This window comes from Malus sylvestris, chromosome 5, assembly GCF_916048215.2.
Source record: "Malus sylvestris chromosome 5, drMalSylv7.2, whole genome shotgun sequence".
Lineage (NCBI taxonomy): Eukaryota > Viridiplantae > Streptophyta > Magnoliopsida > Rosales > Rosaceae > Malus > Malus sylvestris.
Genome location: NC_062264.1, coordinates 35,013,886 through 35,038,478, shown reverse-complemented (window position 1 = coordinate 35,038,478; position 24,593 = coordinate 35,013,886). Strand labels below are relative to the sequence as shown.

The following is a 24,593-nucleotide window of genomic DNA, read 5'->3' as shown; positions in this document are numbered from 1 at the left end:
TATAATATTAACTCTAAGTGTTTGTTTAATATAGCGTTCTGACGCGATATGCATTCTACGAAACTTTTTTCAACGATCCAACCATCAAACTTATTTGTACACACTCCGATATTGCATACGTAAAAAATCGTAAAAAACAAACATTTATAGATTACGTAACGAAACAAAAGTTTTCGATGGTTATAAACGAAAAATCACAATTTAACAGTTATTTTAGCTCCGATTTTAATGATTTTTTATAGCTACACTCCCCGACCCTATAAGATGTAATGAATAAATTTGATCTTCAATTTAAAATATTTACACTAGTGGATACCATAAAATCTTATTTTATACTTAATGGAAGTATAACATTAACTCTTAAGTGTTTATTTAATCTATTATTTTGACGCGATACACATTCTATGAAACTTTTTTCAATGATCTAACCGTCAAACTTATTTGTACACACTCCGAGATCACATACGTAAAAAATCACAAAAAACAAACATTAAGAGATTAGGTAACAGAACAAAAGTTTTCAACAGTTATAAACGAAAAATCACAATTTAACGGTTGCTTTAGCTCCGATTTTGATGATTTTTTACAGCTACACTCCTCAATCCTATAAGAATGCATTGAACAAATTCAATCTTCAATTTAAAATATTTACACTAATGGATACCACAAAATCTTATTTTATACTTGATGGGGAAGTATAACATTAACTCTAAGTGTTTGTTTAATCTACCGTTTCGATGCGATACGCATTCTACGAAACGTTTTTCAACGATCCAACCGTCAAACTTATTTGTCCATACTCCGAGATTACATACGTAAAAAATCATAAAAAACAAACATTCATAGATTACGTAACGGGATAAAAGTTTTCGACGGTTATAAATGAAAAATCACAATTTAATGGTTATTTTAGCTCCGATTTTAATGATTTTTTACAGCTACACTCCCCGACCCTATAAGATTAATGAATAAATTTGATCTTCAATTTAAAATATTTACACTAGTGGATACCACAAAATCTTATTTTATACTTAATTGAAGTATAACATTAACTCTTAAGTGTTTATTTAATCTACTGTTTTGACACGATACACATTCTATGAAACTTTTTTCAATGATCTGATTGTCAAACTTGTTTGTACACTCCGAGATCGCATACATAAAAAATCACAAAAAATAAACATTAAGAGATTAGGTAACAGAACAAAAGTTTTCGACGGTTATAAATGAAAAATCACAATTTAACGGTTACTTTAGCTCCAATTTTAATGATTTTTTACAGCTACACTCCTCGACCCTATAAAAATGCATTGAATGAATTCGATTTTCAATTTAAAATATTTACACTAGTAGATACAAAATCTGTACTTGATGGGGAAGTATAACATTAACTCTAAGTGTTTGTTTAATCTACCGTTTTGATGCGATATGCATTATACGAAATGTTTTTTAACGATCCAACCATCAAACTTGTTTGTACACACTTCGAGATCGCATACGTAAAAAATCGAAAAAAAACAAAATTCAGAGATTAGGTAACGAAACAAAAGTTTTTTATGGTTATAAACTAAAAATCACAATTCAACGGTTATTTTAGCTCTAATTTTGATGATTTTTTACAACTACACTCCTCGACCCTATAAGAATGCAATGAATGAATTCGATCTTTAATTTAAAATATTTATACTTAATGGAAATATAACATTAACTCTTAAGTGTTTGTTAAAATATTTAAACCATGTGTTTATTTATTTATAATCAATATAACATTTTAAAATAGGGTAAAAGACTGTTTACTACCCTCATATTTTGTGGTTTTCAACATTTAGTACATCAAGTTTTTTTCGTCTCAGATTCATACCTAAAGTGTAAATTTTGGGACAGTCTCATACATCTGTTAGTCAAACTGTTAAGTCTCCCGTTAACTGTGACGTGGCGCACTGACTGGGCGCCACGTGTCATCCACGTTTTTTTTTTCTTTCTTTCTTTTCTTTTCTTCTTCCTTCTTCTTCTTCTTCTTCTTCCTCAGACCGCAACTTTTTTTTTCTTCCTCTTTCTCCTTCTTCCTTCCTCCTTCTTCCTTCCCCTTCTTCCTTCTTCCTTCTCCTTCTTCTTTTTCTTCCTCCGAAATCTGGGGAAGTTTGTTTTTTTTTTTCTTTCTTCTTCTTCCTCCTTCTTCTTCCTCCTTCTTCCTTCCCCTTCTTCTTATTCTTCCTCCGAAATCTGGGGAAGTTTTTTTTTTTTTTTTTTCTTTCTTCTTCTTCCTCCGACTGCAACTTTTTTTTTTCTTCCTCCTTCTTCCTTCCCCTTCTTCCTCATCTTTCCTTCCTCCTTCTTCTTCTTCTTCCTCAAAAAAAAAAAATTCATCTTCCCCCAGATTCGGAGGAAGAAGAAGAAGAACGAAGAAGGGAAAGGAAGAAGGAGAAGAAGGGGAAGGAAGAAGGAGAAGGAGGAAGAAAAAAAAAACTGAATGTGGGCAGATTCGGAGGAAGAAGAAGAAGAAGAAGAAGAAGAAGAAGCTTCCCTAGATTCAAAGGAAGAAGAAGGAAGAAGAAGGAAGAAGGGGAAGAAAGGGAAGGAAGGAGGAAGGAAGGAAGAAGGAGGAGGAAGAAAAAAAAAAGAAAGTTGCTGTCGGAGGAAGAAGAAGAAGAAGAAGGAAGAAGAAAAGAAAAGAAAGAAAAAAGAAAAAAAAAACATGGATGACACGTGGCGCCTAGTCAGTGCGCCACGTCACAGTTAACGGAAAACTTAACAATTTGATTAACGGATGTATGAAACTGTCCCAAAATTTACACTTTAGGTATGAATCTAAGACGAAAAAAACTTGATGTACTAAATGTTAAAAACCACGAAACATGAGGGTAGTAAACAGTCTTTTACCCTTTAAAATAATAAAATAGTCAATTTCTGTAGGTTATAATCGCCAAAATACTAAAATAACAACCGCCAAAATACTAAAATAATAAAATAGTCAATTTCTGTCGGTTATAACCGCCAGAATACTAAAAGAATAAATAGTCAATTTATGTCAGTTATAAACGCCACCATTAACTAAAAACCGCCGGAATATGTTAAAAATATTATAAAAAAAAAATTCAAAAATGCTGGCGGATATAACCGACATGATTTTATTGTTATCCGACATTAATTAAATGATGTGTCGGATATCTTTTATCCAACATAATGGCTTATTAAACCGTCATCATCATCCGACACCTAAAGCTAATATTGTAGTAGTGTTAGGTTCAATTCGGGTTTTGGGTTTGGATTGGAGCCACTTCCGTCATACTTTTCCGGTGATGTGTGAAACTCTCATCGTCTAGTTCTGTGGATGCGCTGCCTTTTGCACCCATCTGTTGTTGCACCACTTGGGTTGTGCTATTGTTGGGGTGCACAAACTTAGGTGGCTTATCTAGCTTTGCACCTTATGGGCCGGTTGTTTTGGCGGTCTTGCCGCTTTCTGTTTTCCAAATCTGGAATCTACGTCCCTGATGTCTCATCGTGCAGCTTTGTTGCCTTCTTTTTGACTTGTTGATGGGATTGTCCAATTCTGTGTATTGGCCTTTTCTCATAATTGTCTAACCTTTCATCGGAAATGGTTTCTTTCTCGAAGTAGTTTTGTTTAATTTGGTTTAGCTTTTTTTAAGTTAGTTTGGTTTAGTTTAGTTTAGTCTTGTTGTTCTCACCTAGCGAGTGTTATGGTCGCACTGCAACTTTGACTGGATATTTTTTTCGCATTGAGCCATGTGTTATGTAGTCTCGTCTATCAACGATGACTTTAAGTGGTTCACTTACGGGATGACTTTACATAGCCTCGCTATACGATAGTGACCCTTTGCAATTGTTGATACAATTTGTTAGGTTTATCGTTATGTGACAGCTTTATATGGTGGCGTGTGAAGTCTAGTACATGTGGTAACCGTCTAGGTGTTTACCATTGTTGTTTTGCTTGAGCAAATTCACCTTTAGATCATTATCTTGATCGCTGAAGTATTGTACCCAATTGCCATCTATGTATTGTTTTGAGATGATTAATAAAATACTAATATATCATTGCTTGTCAAAAAAAAAAAAGTAGTTTTCCTCGAACAGTTGTATAACTCAGTCAGATTCCCCTAGCTTTTTCTGAATTCAATTCCTTTTTCTTTTCCCTTTGAAGCCCGATGAGTTGAAGATTATATATATTGCTCAAATCAATGAAGTGTACCTTTTTAATGATGACACCTTTCACTTCTTAATTTTATATCACTCTTTAATTTCCTGGACAAATGTGCATGGATTTTCAAAAGATGACAAGCAGCAAAAGGTGACGATCTGCTTAACTATGAGCTCAGAAAAAACAAATCTTCGCCAACTGCAATATTATGAAAATATAATTACATAGAAAATCAGAACGAATTTATCTAGTTAATTTGTATGTGAACAGATTTTAGTGTGGTTTTTCTATCATATTTTACATTCTTTTTTCGTTTATTGAGTCAGTAGCTACCAATTGAATCATCGACTTTGACTATATTTCCTACTTGTATTTGCCCTAAATTCCTTCGAGGAGTTGGGGAAATGAAGAAACAATGTCGAGCTAATGGGAGAGTAAGTGAAATTATCACCTACCCACTAAGATAATTAATCATGAGTTAGAAAAATACTGGTTGATTGAAGTGTGATTAGTTAAATATCTACAAGTGTGTTCTCAAGCTTACCAAATCCTCTAGGACTTTATCCACTTGACAATCTATAGGAAAAGACAATATATAAAGAATTATAACAGCTGCTAATTATTAAAATTACGAAAATTTATCTCTATACTCAACGCTTGGTGCCGTCAAAGTTGATTTCTGGGTCAATTTTAGGTTAAGTGATCACGTGTAATTTGGCTCCCGGAGTGGCTGAAATACCAAGAAGAAATATAGAAGGACTGTTGGAATGTTGAGAAAAAACTTTGTACTAGACTGTACATATGTCACATGTGATAATGTTGATTGGCAAAAGTGTTAAATGTTAATTGTGCTAGTTACTTTTTATTTTCGACAAATGATAGTGTTAATGGTTCAAATTGTTAATTATTTGAGGGGAGGGGGATTGATGGGGTCGAACTCTCACCATAGTGCATAAGCAGGATTGCTAGTTACTGATAATATATATTCTTTTCACGTTTTAAACACATACCAAATTCTAATAATATTGGACTTTCATACTCAACACTATCACATAACAAGAAATTGCTCAAAATTATATTCTCATAGCATTATTGTATAAGAATGTACTTGTTCATTGAGCCAAAGTAGCTTTTAATGTAAAGGTAAAATGCAACATCTATTTCTTATGCATGTGTGTGATACTTGGCTGTCCAATAAAATGGAAAACAAAACATAATTGCACTCTAAAGTAAGTTTCTTAATTAATAGGATAATTTGTACTAAATTTATTTAAATTATAGAGAAAAAATTTGAACTTCAATGTAAAAAGAGACCACACATTCTGTCCAACTTGATTAAGGTTGAAGTTTCTTGATTCTTATTCTCTTCTATATCTTATAGACTCAATTTGGATGATTGGTTGCATGTCTTTACCATATACCTTTTCACTCCATTTTTATTTTTCTTCTATATATCTAATATTACTTGCTACCTACCCACCTTAGGTGGTGCTTTTTTACTCAAAACCAAAGTGGTCGAATTGCCTTGATATACCAGGACGTGTGAATTGCTACTTCAATTGTCAAACATAGATTTCACTTTGGGATTACTATATTTTCTATATAATTTCTCTAAGTGGGGGCTATCTCACCCAACTACTTAAACATATTTGACCATCATCACATGAAAGGAGAAAGAATTTTTGTTTGCACTTCTATATATGTATAACTTTCTTCTTAGATCATGTACACGTAACAAATAAAAATAACATTCACGTACATATTACTGAAAAAGATTATAATAACCAGGCGAATTCTTTTTTCATATAGGACTATACTGATGATGTTTAATTGTTCAACCTACATTGTGTTTTGACATAAACTCTGAAAAATTACATCAAAGATTCCATCATAACATAAGCAAGACCCTATTTGTAAATTTAAAACTGTAGTTAGGATGACTCAGCTAATAAGTATCGAAATTAATCTCACTAATTTGAATGGAGGAATTGTTGTGTGGCGAAGGCCACGTTTGAATTAAAGTAATCCATGCTCTCGTCAGCTTCTGTAGGGTTTGGCATTTTGTCAAAGGCCTCTGGGAAGATTGGTTGTTCAGTTGCATACTTTGGTAAAATCTCCTGGTTATTTTTCTCACTCTCTGTTGGTGTTACTTCAAGTCCAAGTTCACTTTCCAAGTAACTAAGCCACTTCCCATTTTCCACTTGTCCCAAGCCCGATCTCTGGCAATTAGCCTCATCAGCCTCATGAAGTACTTGGACTAAATTTGACTGGAGTGGCTCAAAGTCATTAAACATGTCCCAAAAATAAGAGTCAGACTCAAATGGAAAATCAAAAATTCCTGAAAAGTAGTTTGAATCATCCATTTGCTGCTCTTCTGCACCTGGCCTTGACATACCAACAACTTGGCTGGAACTACTTGAGCCATTGGATTCATTAGAAGAAACATTAGAAGAAGAAGTGGTCAACCCTGTCAACTCCTTGGGATCATTTGTTAATTCCATTGGAGAATCATGATGATTAGGGTTTTCTTGAATTGTCAAACTGCATGGCTCATGAGGTTTGTTGTGGGTGGCCATGCTAGTTTCTTCAGCAGATTGATGCTCAATTAGTTCTTCCCCTCCTCCTACACTTGGTTTTCCACCAGACAATAATGTAGTAGTAGTAGAAGAAGATGACGAGGAAGAGCATGGTAAATTTTGGCGTTTCAATCTTTTCTTTAGATGAGTGTTCCACACATTCTTAATCTCATTGTCCGTTCTTCCCGGAAAATGTGCTGCAATTTTTGACCACCTGCACAAGATTTTGGTAATTAGGGGATTCGAACTTGAGACATCTTCAATATTAAGAGCCCAAGAATACGTTAGTAATAATATATAGCTTAATAATTCACTAATTATATTAGTTGAGATTTATGTTGAAATTACTTGTTTCCCAAGGCTTCATGTAGCCTGATTATGGACTCCTCTTCCTCAATAGTGAAGTTCCCTCGCTTCACATCAGGCCTAAGGTAATTAATCCATCTCAAACGGCAACTTTTACCACATCTCAGCAAACCTTCAAGACAAATTAATAATAATATTATTGGCATATATTCTGAAACAATGTTCATGTTAATTTATCCAAACAAAATGTTGGTGGGAAATAAAAAGAGGAGAAAGGGACATTTCATCTGGTAGCCATGCAAAGACTTTAAGGAAATTTGATGTGACTGATACGCTCACACACTTGTTCTCAATTCCCAACCATGTAAACACAAATAATAATATAATAATAATAAATAAATAAATAATGGTCTTTCTAGTGGTAATTTGGTAAGATTTTCCAACCATAAATATATAGTCACTGGTCACATCAAATTATAAAAAGTTAGGAAACCTCTCCCCTATCATGCACTCTTCAAACTTGTACCAACATTCCACACTCTAGTCTAGCAAAATATGATGAAGGCAAAGATAGACAAAAGCAAGGTTCTCGTGTGTTCATACAGCCATACTACAAAAATACGAGAAAATTTTGTTTTTAATTGTAACACAAACACGTAGTCTTATTAATAAAAATCAACATTAAATTATAAAACTTAGTCAATAACATTTTGCTCATTTATGGAGAACGGATTTTCATAATTTGTTCATAAGTATATAAGGTTAGGGATATGAAGTTCATGAAAATTTGACACATTCTAACAGGATATACATGTTTCAGAAAAGCAAGTATTGGTTTGCAATGCTTGTGATAGTTTCATACAAGGATGCACACCATGATCATCACAGTTAGTTAGGCAGATAAACAGTAACAAGGATTAGGTATTAAAATGGTGGCAATCATTAGTGTTAAGCCTTCCAAAAAGTAATTTTCAGAGGTTGAATAAAAAATTTAAAACAAATTAAAAACGTTTCAAACTTGCCTTGCTTTTTATTGTTTATGGTAGCTAGTTGACAAAATTCTTGTCAACACACTGTCTAAACAATGGAAGCCAAATTTCATGCCAATACAGGAATATAAAACAGATTCCAATTGAAGTAAAGGAAACTAAATTTTTTTAATTTAACATTTGGATTCATTAAAAAAATAATGTTACGGATATCAAATTTTGTAAGTTATATGACATGGTTTTTAACGGTTGGATTATTATTTAACTATTGATTAACATACTTATTTCTTATTGGTGACACATTATCTAGTTTGCAAATTTGGTCTACTTGACATTACTCTAATTTTTTTTTTTTTTAAATCAACATTTGGGAGGACTTTAACTTTTGCGTGTAAAACAGTATATCATTAAAACTTGTAATTGGCTTTATTTCACAAATAACCCCGGAGAAGAAAAAAAATCCAACAATATTTAGAAGGACTTGTTAAAGAGGGTATCAATTTACACTTTCGTGCGTAAAGTAAGACTCTATCATTTAAACTTGTTACGGCCTTCTTCCATGTAAAAACCCCGCCAAAAAGAAAGCAAGAGTCAAGAATGCAATGCATTGAAAGAAAGTTGAAGTTATTTACCAAAAAGAGGAAAATGAAGGCAATGGCATCTCAAGTTGTAACAAAAAACATAATAAAGTTTGAAGGATCATTCTTCTAAAAGGGATGTTCCATGATTGATCCAAAATATTGTAGCCGAGAAAAAAAAAAATACTTCGTCTAAATAAACGATAGATGTCCCCTTTTTTTGGGAAATTTGATGAAGAATTTGTAAACTTATGTCCTTGAACACCATTTGAGTTTCTCTTGCATGCCAAATATATGAAAATCACCATGTCACCATAGGGGAGAGAGAGAGAGAGAGATTATTATACCTGCTCGCTTAGGGAGAGCCCTCCAGTTATCATGGCCATTTTTCTGAATGAAAGTAATGAGCCTCAAGTCCTCAGCAGGGCTCCAAGGACCCCTCTTCACTTTCTCCTTATCACAACATGGCGATCTTCCCTTTCCCCCCATCTCTCGTCTCTCCGAGTCGATCCAATCAACAGTCCAACAGCAATGGAGATTGATCCTGCGTTTTTCCTACACACACGGCAACAGAATCACCTCACTCTTTTGATGTTTTTCTTTCTTGTACATATAAGAAATTCATTTATGCAGCACCCTCTTTATATATATAGGGAAGAGATAGTGACGGAGATGCAGGAATGTCTACAGAGCAAAGGCCCTCAAGGTTCATGCCTCAAGGTGGGGCCAGTCGATGTAATAAATAGGATATCCAGGACGATTACTAAATATCTACAATCTTTTCTAATTTAATTATTGTTTATTTCTCGTCACTGCTCCTGTATTGGTATGCTTGAGCCTAAAGTTGCAACAGTATCCCTCACTCATGAGAATGTTATCTCAAACAATGATAATATAAATGTTAAATATTAATTTACTCCAATTAATCAAACCAATCCACTTCAACTAGAAGAGTGACATCATTTGCTACGAGTATTATCAAATGTCCAAGACTTTTGGGTTCTTCGTATCTGGTTATTTCAACCTTTTATTTGTTCATACTGCTGTATATACCATATTAAATGCTAAAAATTTTTTAAAAAATCCGATGATGTAGATTTTACAGAGGCGAGGTATCTACTTGTGTGCGGGTGTTCTTGCCTCTGTACAAGGCAAATAATACAATCAGTTGAGGTAGAACAAATTATTATCTTATCTGACCAATAAGACTTGTGCGGTTTTTTTTTATTTTGTGTATTTTCCGAGTGTTGGGTATCTTTCCATTTCCAGTTATTACTATTAAATATATAGCATATCTGGTAACCTAATATTTCCAAAACCTTATCCCCAACTTGTATTTATATTTCTTTTGGATAAATTCAACTAAAATATTAGAGCAAGTGTTGAATTAATTACAGAAATGATATGAGACCTGCACCCAATATGGAAGGATGTTTCTCTTGAGTATTGTACCCTCCTTGACAAATAATCACGTAATGTTGCAAGTAAAAATCTGAGAATACAAAACAGTAATCACAAGGTTGCAAGAATTTAAAAAAGAAAGAAGATTTACAGAAACTAATGCATGAAATATAGGTACTCTAAAACAATTATAGTGATATAAAAAATAAAAAATAAATAAAAAAAAGCTATAGTTATCTGAACACTGCATAGAAGGATATTGCGGCTCCAAATCACCTAATAATCTCAAAGCACCATTAAATAGTAGATTCAGCAGACTCAAATAGCGCAGCTGTACAAACCCGCAATAATGAGTCACCATACTCACATATACCATATAGCGAGACTACAAAAATTTGCTAAAAAGAAGATTGCAAAACACAAACCACTCTTATTTTGAGTTTCTATAACTATTACAAACGTACACTAAAGCCGACAATATCAACAGTCTTCTCCACCTTCACAGTGTAAAATTGGCCAACACCATCGACCACTCTAAAAAGATTCAGAACAACTCAGGCTAATCAGGACGAACCTACCATAGATCTGACAAAAACGACATCTATCATTGAGAGTCAAACCATATCAGCTATATCTAGCAAAAACAATAAAAGAAGCCTAGCAAAATGCCGGAGAAACACAAATCTAACATAGGAATGACTAGAATAAGATTATTTGTAGAGAGCTTTTAGGGGATCTTTAGTTCCTCACGGCTCTCTTTGGTTTTTCCTCTAGCTATGCGGCTAGGGTTTTAAAGTTTTGGTTTGTTATTCCTTTTTACCTTTAATTACAAAGTAGAATTAGAAATTTCGATTAAATCAATAAGCGACTAATGATGTATTGATTAATCTAAACAAAGATATCTAGAGGAATATCAAGATATTATAAATGTCATAAATTGCTGGGATATTAAATATATGCGCATAACGGCTGCAACTGCGAAATGATGTTGGAGCTAGAGTGGTCGGATGTATATAGGAAGGATTTTGGGCCGTCATGTGATTAATTTATGTGTTATGTTGCATATGAATGACTTGATTAATATTTCATGAACTTATGTATACTATTAATAATTAGATACATATCTTATAACATGAGTGGATTGGTATAATACCACTTGATAACATATCAGATAAATCAGAGAGACAAGTATAAAAGACTTCTTGTATTGAGAATTTGAGATCACCTCAATGCTTTCATTCTATGCTAAAGCTTCCTTATATATATTACATCAGGTGCATAAAAGATCTACTGTAACAACGCTAAAAGCCTAACAGTTTCTCTAACAGTTTAAGTAATCGCACAAGCTTACATGGTTACAAGTTTCACAATTTTTTTCCTTCACATGCATCGTAGCAGCCCCTCAATTTATATAAGATTATCTTGACTGCAATGGAATGTGATTTCGTCGGCATTTCCATGAACTGGAACACTTTGGTTACAGAAAAAGAAATATATGGCCAAGTAAAAGCAAGATATTAACTACATATAGTTTTACACTACTCAACAATACGAAGGTTACTATCATCTTTCAATATAAAATCCCTGATATGGAAGGCAGGATGTAGCACAGGGGTTGGACATTTGGAATCTAGCATAAATCAATTTTAGCATGCATGCATGCATTGTGAATTGGTCCCTTTCGTGTTATTGTTTGCTCGTTTCCCACAACTAATTGTTTAAAATAGTTAATTAAGAATACAAGATATATGATCGTTCCATGCGCCATGATTGGATATTCAACTTCAAGTGTAGGTATAAGACCTGCCCACTTTGCACTGGTGTTTGACTTGTTCTGTATATATACCATGCTTTTCTTTTCGTGCTTTTTACAAATGTAGTGTGTGTATATATATTAAGCAAAGAACTCATGCATGAAAGTCTACAACTTTAATTATATTGTAACTCACCAAATTTTACCCGTAACTTGAAATATATATATAAAGTCATCCATCATCATTTAATCAATTTATAAAAGAGTACTTAATTACGTTTATCTCATAACATCTAGAGAGGTTTAAACTTCTAAAAAGCACATTAGAAATAAAAAAGGTTTTGTCAAAAGCAGTTGAAGAATATATATAAAATGTGGATTGTGCTCCACAGGAATCTTGAGCAATGTTATTAGTTTATATGAATGTGAATAAGAGATTGAGTACTAAAAATATTATGTAAAATAAGATATGTGGTTCATATTTTTTCAAGTGTTTCTCTATTTGTATAATACTATATGACGTATGTGTCTGTGTTTCGGGCATTGAAAATCTCTCTCATCAATGCATATGTATAATTGTGTAATTGCCTCCTGTCGATCAAATGGCATGTTCCCATTTGTTAATCTTTTCGAGTTTTATCACACAAAATAGCAAGTGGAAGCAAGTGTTCTGTTTGGATATGACAACTATAAACGCCATGGTGACAAAATGTTGTCGTATATTTATGATTAGGTCACCCGCCCGAGTTAGTGCATCTGAATATAGTCTAGTAGTATACAGATATATATAAAATTGACAGTTTGTAATAAAATATTTTTTTTGTGCCAAAACCCTGCCCCATGCAATCTAACATTGAGTGAGAGTAGTCTAGCAAAGTCTAACCATTTGAGAACGATCCAAGAAATTAGTATTTATTATTAACTCTTTAAGTCTCTTGTTAGGGAAACTAACATTATAAGGCTTTTACGGCCATCTGGTACCTAATATTGACATCTTTTCTGTTTGGTTAGTAGAGTTCTACTAACCACCAAGACTTTTTTTTTTTTAATTTCAAACAGGTAGAAGTCCAAGAGGAGAAAGCAAAAGACAAATCGTCCACAAAACCTAGAAAGTAATTAAAATCAAAATAAAGAATGTATTCATGGGTGTACCACCTTATTCACCCCTATGACTAACTTATTCCCACTATAAATTTTGTAAAAATGTAACCGTTTATTTTTTTAACCATTTTAGAGATCATTTTTATAATGAATCAAAGATCATTTAATCATCTCTATATGTATAAAATAAATAGACAGTTCATCATAAATATGTTTTAGTTGATACCAACATCAACATTATTGACTTGTTTATTTTCTATATATATGCATAAACGATTTTAAGTTTGATTGGTATTTTATAGAAAAGATCTTTAAAAGTTGATTTTTAAAATGAACAGTTTCGATTATAAAACTAATACGATAAAAATACGTTAATCACAAGAAACGGACAATATAGCGCGCGCAACTAATTAAATGCAAGCATTCCTAAAAATAATATTATCATTTGAATGACGTGTAGATGATGTGGGAAAAGTGTAGGAGCCATCTGGCATGCACTTAATATATGTACATGGGTTTTGAGTATTCATTTTCAACCGTATGTGAGCTTTTCAATTGTGAACACGACGAGGGTGATATAGACTAGGGCTTGGAAATTCTTATTTGGTTAAAGAGTTTTAGTTTGAGAAGAGTTCAATATTATAGGTAGCCACTGATTTCTTACAAAATGATTCTAATGTCACATTCACTTTGGTCGGTTCAGTTCCAAATGGGAGACTAATATATCATCCATGCCGTTTATTTGTCAAATGGAGTGACCAGAACAGTTCTTGAGTTGGGCGGCATGTCCTGTTGACATATTGGTATATTTTTTACTCAATGTATTGTTGACAAGGTTATCAAGTGGATTTAACCAACCTTAATTATGACATATGTTTACAAGAAAAAGTCGCACATTTGAGTATATATTTTCATAAGTTCAAATGAGGCAGCATGGTGCATGGCCTAATTTAGTTCTTAACAACGTTTTGTTGATAAAAATGATACATTGACATATTATCAACAACATCAATAATTCGTTACATTCATAACATAACATAACATAACATAACTTAACTGCACTATATATTACCTTTCGCGCCCAACATCTGTTGTGATCATTTCGGGAAATTTTGAGCTTGGACAGTAGTCAGTAGGTATACTTCTTTTTGATAAGTTGTGAACCCTAAAGTAGGAGTTGACGAAAAACAACAATAAAGTAGGTACATTTGACTAAAACAAACCCATAAAGTAGGTACCTTGTACTGGTTAGTACCATGTCTGACCCTTACCCTTAGGTAATGGTACTACAAATATTTATCAAACCATGACATATATTTAAAGCAATGGGTTATTCATCATGAGTTTTAATTAAGTATTGTAGCCTTAAATGTTTACTCGGCTACATTTTGTATAATATATACTTGTATATCTTTCCAAATCGCCTTTTTTTTTTTGGCAAACAAAAGCGCACCATTGAAGATTCATAGAAAAAAAAAAGGGGAAAAAACTAATGATAAAAAAAAAAAAAATCATGTTAAAGAATATGAGAACAAGTACACCCGAAAGAATACATTATGCTGAAAAATATAAGTTCAAATGGGGCAGCATGGTCCATGGCATAATGTAATTTCTCATAAATTATTGAGCAAATTGGAGCATTGGTAAATTTTCGTCAAATCGGAGCTTTGGTCTTTGAATTAAAAATTTGTGAGTATTAGTTCATGAACTTGTCACAATGTAGAGCAATGGTCCTTTAGAATTAGTTCAGGAGTCAAAACTTCAATTAGGCCAAAGTTCAAGAACCAAAACTCTAATTTTCTCTTACTCATGAATTGTAAATGACAACGGAGAAGTTTGAAATGCAGGCAAAGAAATTATCAAAAAATTTGTGTGCGGAATATTACCTTTCGCACACAAACTCAAATACCAGAATACTTGCCTTGATGGGAAGAACTAAAGAAGTGGTCGTTTCGGGAAACTTTGAACTTGGACAGCAGGTATATGGAAATAACCACTTCGGGTAAACGAGAATGAATAAGTTGGAGAAAACAAATGATATCATTTCAATGGGTTAGTTAAAACCTTAAAAAAAGATTTGTCTTTGATATCGTCAATAATGTATCCAACAACATGTTTATATGTTTCTTAGCCAAACTACAGTATATATTGCCAAAAAAACAAATAAAGAATCGGAGACAGATGTGCACTTCTTCCTCTAAAGTGCCCCGTTCTTTTTAGGTATTTTTTCTTCTTCATTGAACTTCTTTTTTGATAAATTGTGAACTATAAATTAGGTAAATTGTACTGATCAGTATTCAGTACCATGTTTCAGCCTTGGGTAATGCTCCTATAAAATATTAATCAAACCCATAACATATGTTTAAGTCATGTGTTATGACTCATGATTTTTAAGTAAATACTATAACTTAATGTTTTCACCTGCATCTTCACTTAATTTTGGTATTGTTATATTTTTAGGGGAGCTTCTGCCGGATTTTAGTAGAATGGAACCAAAAAATTTTAATTGTCACACAGTAATTACCTTATTCATGACTTTGTTGTCACACGGTGTTGGCCAACATAGTCTGACTCGTAGTCTATATGGCTATTTGGGTCGGAGTGTGTCACCTCGTCTGTGCCATCGTCGCCTTGGTCTCATTTTATCATTTTCTCTCTATATCTTTGCTGCCCAACACAGTTATTTCTCACCCACCATTTTGTGGGCAACCATTTTTTTTATTATGGCTTGATGGAGCCTCCCACGAAGCGCGAATTGTCCCCCTCGTAAAGTTTTCCCTTGATTTGGAGCTAAATTTGCGGGTTGGGTTGGTTTTTTTTCTTGTTGGTGACTCGGATCCACCTCCTATGGCTTCGTTTCTATGGTGGAGTTACTCTTCTTGACCAATTTGTGGTGGCGCCACCTTACCTGGACAGATCTGTGACGACTATGCCGTGCTTGGCTTGTTGTAGCTGTCGATCTCTCTAGAATCGGTTAAGTTGCAGGTGCTTTTGACTAGGAATCCTTTTTAGATGATTTAATCACTGGTTTCGTTCTCTAATTAGTGTAGGTTTAGTGTCTTCATGCTTGTACGACGTCTAGCAGGTGATGTCTCACCTAGCGAATGATAAGGCCTTGTTTACGAGTGATGGCTTTGTGTTGTCTTGCTCATTGGTGACGACATTGCATGGGCCTAGTATAGGTCTGTTATGCATGTCGTATTTGTAGCAGATATGTGTTGGTTTTGCTTGTGCTAGCATCGATAGTTCTTGTCCTTGTAGTAGCCATTTAGAGGATCATCCTTTAATGTTTATTTGTGCAAATTATCTCTAGTTCAACGTACTGATCATTGGAGAAATGTATCAACGTGACAACCTTTGTAACTATTCTTGTTTATCCATGAAATATCTCTGTCGCTTCTTGTAAAAAAATGTAAAAGGGAGTTCTACTCTAATGCATTCGAGTAGTCGCTTGATTATATCTCAATTTCACATTTAGAACAAAACCCTAACTCCTAAAGGCACAAATACATTGATAAAAAAATGCATATTTTTGACGAATAGAGAACATGAAATAGACTGTTTGGAGGTTTCGCATGAGCTTTGTATTCATATTGTTTTCATTTTTCACGAATTTCAACGACGGTTTTATGCTTGATGAAACCCTAAATTCCGATACAAGTTGTTTGTAAATCTATACTAAAAAAGTGAGTATATTTCGACAGGTCTCTAACGAAAAGGTAAAGATATTTTGGTGGATACATGCTGAAAACTTGCACCATTTCATTCAAAAGGTGTCTACTAAAAGAAATGTGGGTGTATAAGGGACATTTTTATTTTATTTTATTGGGTAGGTTAACCTATGCACCTGTATTATTTTTTGCTTATTTTTTTTTATGATGATGTCTTGTTGGAATTTTCTTTCATTTTAGTTGGGTTTCCAGAATCATGACCAAGCAATAGTTTTGAAAAACCATATTCAATCATAACCCTTTTTTTTATTTATAAAAACCACTATATCATTATATTAAAGTGCACTTAACTAAACCTCAACAAGTCATCAAATTGCACAAATCATCACCACTAATTGCTCGTTTAATCAACCAAAGCTGCTCATAGCTCCAATTCCTAGCCTACTTAAGAGTAATTTAACTGTAGAAACTAATATTGCAACTTAGTACTATGATCTAGTGGTATACCTTTTCACTTGTAAGTGAAAGATCTTAGGTTCGATTCTTGCCAAGGCGAATTTGACCAACAATATTGCTAGCTCATTGTAAGGCTAAGTCTACCCCCTCTCCCTTAGTGTAGATAATATCGCTTGTTTTAAAAATTATAAAAAAGAAAAAAAAGAAAAAAAATTTAAAGAAAAACTGTAGAAGCAAATATTTGAAGATGGCCCAATAAAAGCCATAACCTAATCCAAATTTGGGGTGCAAGTACATTACCTAATCCAACAAAATCTGGAGCCACCGGGTTGCCCAAATTTTCCAGATGGCCCAATAAAAGCCCAAAATTGTAGGCTGGATTAGTTGTCAAACCCAAAGGCCTTCCATTCCTAATTTCGATTCTATAAACAAACTACAATTTGGTCATTCACTTTTCTTTTCTTTTTTTTTTTTGCTTTATTATTTTGTTTTCGTTGAGAAATTGTATTTTTCACAATTTAATTGCAGCATTGAAATTCATATTTAATACTTGTACCTTCCTTCGCCTAAATACATAGACCAAGATAAATGCGCTCCTTTTTATTTATTTTTCTTTTCTTTTAGGTTATAAATATTTTCCTCAAAAATACGAAACTCAAGTATTTAATTCAATCGTCTACCTTCTATCTTTATGCACGCAATGCTCATTACTACAGTATGGTTTCTTTCTTTATTGTCACATTTCATGTCCATTCAAAGTTTGACAATCTATATGAAGAGCTAATAAGTTTAAGTATTTGATTTTGACAAACCATACGATATTTTCGAGGACTTACAGTGTTACAACAAAACTAATCATATATAGGTATCGAACTCACCACAATATATCAATTATCAGTTAACCTAACCTAGTCAGATTTAACCCTTGACAGGTAGAATGCCAAGTCCAATACGCCAAATACTTGCTTCGAATAATGCTTAACTTGTCAAATTAAAAATTAAAATGTTTCTAAAACTACCCAAAACTATCACCTATTTAAAATATATCGTAACTAAATGCAAAATTCATGCAAAATTAACTCCACAAGTGCCTACGTAACAACTAGCTCTCAAGAGTTTTTTAATTCACAAGACCATATATACCTTAGGGAATTGTTATTAGCACTCCAAAAATCTAATTTGACGCTCCAAACTTTCTATAATTAGAAAGAAAAATACACTTGTGATGAGTGTAGAATGAGATTTTTGAAGTGCTAATAACATTTTTCATACCTTAAAGTATCATAATTTAGGTACAACGATTCAAACTTCGATAGGGCAGTCACTCACACTGCACCAATCAGTTGACCTAACTCAAACCGTCAAAATTAAAGTGAAATTAACAATGACAATGTACTAAAATAGGAAATTGTTATTAGCATTTCAAATTTTTTATATTCAAAAATAAAAATACACTTATGAGAAGTGCACAATAAAATTTTTGAAGTGTCAATACCATTTTCCTTTAAATAAATTGAATATTAATTTAAAAAAACTATGTTTTAAATTTAAAAATATTTATTGCAACACATGAAAAATGCTAAGAAGACTCTCAAAATTAAGACTCTCAATAGACTCTCCGCCACCTTATCTTTTTAGCACAATTCTTATACCAACATTATAAAAGATTGTGCCAAAACGATAAAATGATAAAGAGTTCATAAAAATTCTCACTTTAAAAGAGTCTGCTCTTTATTTTATATTTTAGCTGATGCAACTCATGATAATTATTAATTAACGGCATTCAACTTCTCATGTAAAAGGGACAAAAAGGAAGTTATGCTCAATTAAAGAGGCCGATATATATCCACCGGTATTTCGTAGCATTCAATGTTATCATTACTTGCACGCCCTCCCCCGCTCTGTTCTTTGAATTTCTCCCCTAACTCATTAAATTAAAACAAAATGCATTAAATGGAACAATCAATCTGTAGCTAATCGCACTTAACTCGTAATTAAGTTCCAAGCCTTGAAATTATCAACCAACTAATCTCTACAACTTAATTAACGTCGTCATTAACTACCGCGAAGCCCAAAACTTAGAAGCTTCGTGGCTCGAGCATACGTACGGCATAATAAATTTACTTTTTATTGTGAAAGAAGAAATAAAAGTTTTCTTGGGCAATCTTGTTTAGGGTTTTGGTAATCACCGTCTTCACTTAAATCACAGTTAATTATCGATGTAGTAAAATAAACATAATCCGTAAACATTAATGAGCGGTTAAGATCTATATACGTCACTTCCACATTAATAAACAGTTGAGATTTGTCCGCATGCGTGATGACTCTAATTAAACTTTTTCAACTTCTTTTTTCTTTTGTTGATGCATTTCGTCCACCACTTCACATGCCATGCACAGTCAAAACTGATTATGAGGCAAGGATTGTGAGAATATCTCCCGTCACGAAGGGCTAAATGTAGCCCTTGACTAGTTTTAGCCCTCAAAATAATTATTTCAAAAACTACTTTAGGGTTAAATTTTTGGGTGTTTTATCGAAAAACCCACGGTACTGTTCACTTTAACGAAAAATCACATTTTTACACTAAAAAGTCAAATCTAGTACTATTCACTTTACCCTTTATTTTGTCCTTATCATTAAAACTCAAAGTTTTCAAGCCATTTTCATTAGTTTTCCTTAAATTTTTTCATCTTCAAAAACCATACCAGACTATATTTTATTTTCATTCATATTTTATTATCTTTTGGGGTCAAATTTAACCTGATTTCCTTTTTCCCTTTACAGACTCACACCCACACAAGACAAATTTCATTTTCTTTGTTCACAAATGATAGGATACTTACAAAACTATTACAATAAACCGTTAATTCATTCACAACAAACAATAATAGGTCACGATTTAGTATTAAACTCACTACAAATTTATATCGTCATATGAGTGAGTTAAATTTGAGAACATATCACCTCCAACAAACCCTTGAATGATATATTATTTTATTATATTTTATTGTTGTATATCAAGTTTGAAGGAGCTACATATCACCTCCAACAAACCTTTGAATGCGATATTATTTTATTATATTTTATTGTTGTATATCAAGTTTGAATTTTTGGGCTCCTTCACCAACTCAACAATTAAAATTCGGAGACATTGAGTCAAATGGTCATTGGCTCCAAGTGCAGTAATCTATAAATCCACGTAACATTTTAGAAAATATAAAATATGGCGGTTATGGTACGGCAGCTCAATCCAATGAGATAAATCTTCTACATTTAAAATAGGGTAAGGTTAGGAAGATTAAATTTGCAACCTAAATGATGTGTCATCAATAGAAATAAACATATTTATCAACGTTTAAGTAATAAACCAATCATCAACTTCCATGTCCTTTAGTTTTCAAAATTTTGTCTACAAATTTAGTCTCTCTAGCATTACCCTTTAAAATAAGTGTGGCATTTTTGTTGCCTCAATCATTGTTTGACACATATTAAGTTTATAACAATGAAGGTAAGAAATGATAAGTTTAAAAAAACGCATCAGTCAATAATAGGGGCCATAGAGAGGCCACATTCATTTTGAGTGCAAAAGATTTGATCTTCATCCAATAACCATATCAAAAACTGCTTTTTAAAAAGTTTTGGTTTCCTTGTACCCTTTCTATACCTAAAAAATCTGATTCAAAATTTTTCCAAACAAACGGTAACCACGGACATCGAATGTCGCCGATAAAATTGTCATCCAGATAGATCATGAATCAAACTTTCAATTGATTAAAGTGAAAATTAAAACAAAGGGGGAGAATGTTGTTTATTGATCAAACTTTCAATTAATTAGTCCTTACTTACATCTTGGATGTGAGAGTCCCTTGGATCAGGGTTGGAGAGTTAAGGTTTCTGAGCGGACAATCGGACGAACGTGTTTTGTGGTTGTCGGGGTTGTGCCATGGAGAGAGTTCTCAGGCTTTTTCGTTGTAAGTTCCAACTTACCGAGCAAGAGGGGTTGTTGGTGGTGATTAGTGATACGGCTACGGAACGGCTGTGGTGTTCCAAGTTTTTCTTGGTAGGAAAGGTATTATTGAGGAAGACGATCAATCCCAATGTAGTGATGGGGGTGTTCAAGGATTTGTGGATGCCGAAGGCAGATGTGGAGGTTATGGCAATCGATGGTAACCGTATCATGTTTTGTTTTGGTAAGAAGGAGGAACTGAAGTGTGTTAAGCAACAACCCGTGGTAGTTTGGCAAAACCCTTTTAGTTTTGGCTAATGTTAAAGGTTTGGAGGTGCCTGTGGATATTTCGCTACTAAAGCAAGAGTTTTGGGTACGTGTGCATGGGCTTCCACCATCCCTTATGTCTAGGCGAATGAAGGATGAGGGAACTTGGTGTGGCGTTGCAAAGATTTGTGATGGTGGATTGTGACAGAGAGAGTTCCTGTGTTGGACAGTTCATGCGCATAATGGCAAACCTTGATTTCTTTCAACCGCTGCGTATAGGAATGCAAGTGAGGCTACCTGCCTCAGAATGAGGTGATCTAATTGGTGTGCTACTCCAATACGAATGGTTGCTGACGTATTGCTTCTTGTGTGGTCGTATACACCACAATGAGGTGCACTGTCAGCACTACGTGGGAGATTTTCTGATCCCAAGGTACGTTGCATAATGCCTTGCATCAGGTACTAGATGCAGTGTCTCCAAGGGTCACGCATGAAATGAATGCTGACCTATTGAAACTGTACACGGAGGAAGAGATTAAAGTGGCATTGTTTCAAATGCATCCGTCGAAGGCACTGGGACCTAATGGTATGTCCTCACTTTTCTATCAACAATTTTTGCACATTTTTGGTCCATATATGGTGGAAGCATTGCGTTCTTTTCTATATTCTGGTAGATTGTGTATGGAAGGCTTGTTGGTTTTAGTGCTAAAGGTAAACGAACCGTATGAAATGTTGCAACTTTGCCCCATAAGTTTGTGTAACGTCATTTACAAGATTGGAGCTAAGGTGCTAGTTAATCGGCTCAAAGAGATTCTGACGACTATCATCTTTCCTCACCAAAGTACTTTTGTGCCAGGTCGGTTGATTTCGGACAATTTGCTAGTGGTTGCCGAGATTGGACATTTCCTTTATAATAAACGCAAAAGGAAATATGGTTTTCTAGCTTTAAAGCTTGATCTCAGTAAAGCTTATGATCGAGTGGAGTGGGCGTTTATGGAGGTTATGATGGTTAAATTGGGGTTTGCCAGGGAATGGGTTAAGGTGATTATGACCTGTGTGACTTCAGTCTCTTATTCGTTTTTGATAAATGGTGAACTGATAGGTTATGTTATTCCATCGAGAGGTATACGGCAAAGGGACCCCATAACTTCATACTTATTTCTCCTATGTGTGGAGGGTCTTTTGGCACTTATTACAAAGCGAGAACGAAATGACAAGTTGAGTGGTATTCAGATTTGTGACGGGGCACCGAACATTCACCACTTACTTTTTGTAGACAATAGTTTTCTGTTTGGCAAGGCTAATATTGAGGAGTGTTATGTGGTTCAATGAATCTTAGATATTTATTCCCAAGCTTCGGGGCAGGTAGTGAATTTCTCTAAGAGCAGCGTGGCTTTTAGCGCCAATGTAGGGTTGTATGAACAACAAATGCTAGCAGGTTTTTTGGGAGTTCAGTTGGTGGAGAGGCATGAAAGGTATTTGGGCCTCCCTACGTTTGTGGGCAAAAATAAGAAGCAAACCTTTTCTTTTATTAAGGTGAGGGTGATTAAACGGCTCAGGGGTTGGAAATGGGAAGATCTTAAGTAGTGTGGGTAGAGAACTCTTCCTTAAGGCAGTTGTTCAAACTCTTTTGGCTTATGCAATAAATTGTTTCTTGCTTCCAAAAACTTTTTGTGATAATCTACATCAGTTAATGGCTCGGTTTTGGTGAGGGTGTGATCTGAATGCCCGAAAAATACATTGGTGGTCTTGGGAGAAGTTATGTCAACCTAAAAAGGAGGGTAGTATGGGTTTCAAGGATTTATTTGCGTTTAATTTGGCAGTTTTAGCGAAGCAATGGTGGCGTTTGGTCTATCAACCTGATTCTTTGGTTGCACAGTTCTTTAAAGCTTGGTAATTCCTTGGTCATCTTTCTTGGAGGCGTCCATTTCACATCCTGGCCTGGGGTGGACCACTTCTCGGGCCCGCTCCACCACAGTAACACGATATTGTCCGCTTTGGACCCCGATCACGCTCTCACGGTTTTATTTTTAGGAACTCACGAGCAACTTTCAGTGGGTCACCCATCATGGGATTGCTCTTGCACGCTACTCGCTTAACTTCGGAGTTCCGGTGGAACCCGAAGCCAATGAGCTCCCAAAAAGCCTCGTGCTAGGTAGGGATGAGAATAAACATTTAAGGATCACTCTCCTGGGCGATGTGGGATGTTACAATCCACCCTTCTTAGGGGCCTGATGTCCTCGTCGGCACACTTCCGACCAGGGATTGGCTCTGATACCATTCTTCACATCCCGGCCCGGGGTGGACCATTTCCCGGGCCTGTTCCACTACTGTAACACGATATTGTCCGCTTTGGGCCCTGACCACGCCCTCACGGTTTTGTTTTTGGGAACTCACGAGCAACTTCCCAGTGGGTCACCCATCATGGGATTGCTCTCGCGCGCTACTCACTTAACTTCGGAGTTTCGATAGAACCCGAAGCCAATGAGCTCCCAAAAGGCCTCGTGCTAGGTAGGGATGAGAATATACATTTAAGGATCACTCCCCTGGGCGATGTGGGATGTTACAGTCCACCTCATCATATAGGTCATTCTGTTGGAGTAATATTATGAAGGCACGCGAGGTGGTGGTGGGAGGGTCCAGGTGGGTAGTTGGCAATGGCGAGTCAATTAACGTCTGGAAGGATAGATGGATCCGAAGACTGAATACTTTTAAGGTCTTATCAGTTGCTCCAAGCTCCCAAGAAAGTATGAAAGTGAAAGAGTTAATTGATCCAGTAACGTTGTCTTGGAGGTTCGATGTGTTGTCGGCTTTATTTTCAGAGGAAGATGTGAGTATGATATGGTCCATGCCTATTAACTTTCGTTTGCCGGCGAACCGTCTGATTTGGCATTTTCACAACTAGGGTCTCTACATGGTTAAAAGGGGTTATAACATTGCTCGAAAGTTTATGCAATCTCCCTCTCTTCATCATTCTAACTCAAATTCTGGTGGAAATTCATATACGAAGCTTTGGAAATTTGTTTGGAAGGCAAAAATACCTTTGAAGATGAAAGTCATTGTTTGGAAGGCTAGTCAAAGTATTATCCCTACTAAAGTCAATCTTGCTAAAAAAGGTGTTTCATTGGAGGTGGGGTGTGCGTTGTGTAACAAAGTTCCTGAAATAGAGGGTCATGTGCTCGGGGAGGGTAGCTTTGCACGAGCGATTTGCTTTACATCTCTTATTAGGCTGCGTTTGGTGAGCATACGGGACAATTCAATAAAGGAATGATTGGTCTCGTTGGTAGACCAACAAAAAGTTGACTTTGACATTTTTTGTATGCTTCATTGGGCGGTGTGGCACGAAAGAAATGCTAAGGTTTGCGAAGGAAAGTAAGGGCAGCCAATGGAGGT

At 34.7% G+C, this 24,593-nt stretch overlaps 1 protein-coding gene across 1 annotated transcript; it reads right to left on the bottom strand.

Annotated features, from left to right (window-relative positions):
- Positions 1-5,918: 5,918 nt before the first annotated feature.
- On the bottom strand, positions 5,919-9,214 carry LOC126621230 (transcription factor MYB58-like). The gene is made up of 3 exons (XM_050289633.1): positions 8,953-9,214; positions 7,081-7,210; positions 5,919-6,946 (listed from the first exon to the last, which is right to left on the bottom strand). The coding sequence occupies exons 1-3, from the start codon at positions 9,092-9,094 to the stop codon at positions 6,127-6,129; spliced, it is 1,092 nt and encodes a 363-aa protein (XP_050145590.1). The 5' UTR covers positions 9,095-9,214; the 3' UTR covers positions 5,919-6,126.
- Positions 9,215-24,593: the final 15,379 nt, after the last annotated feature.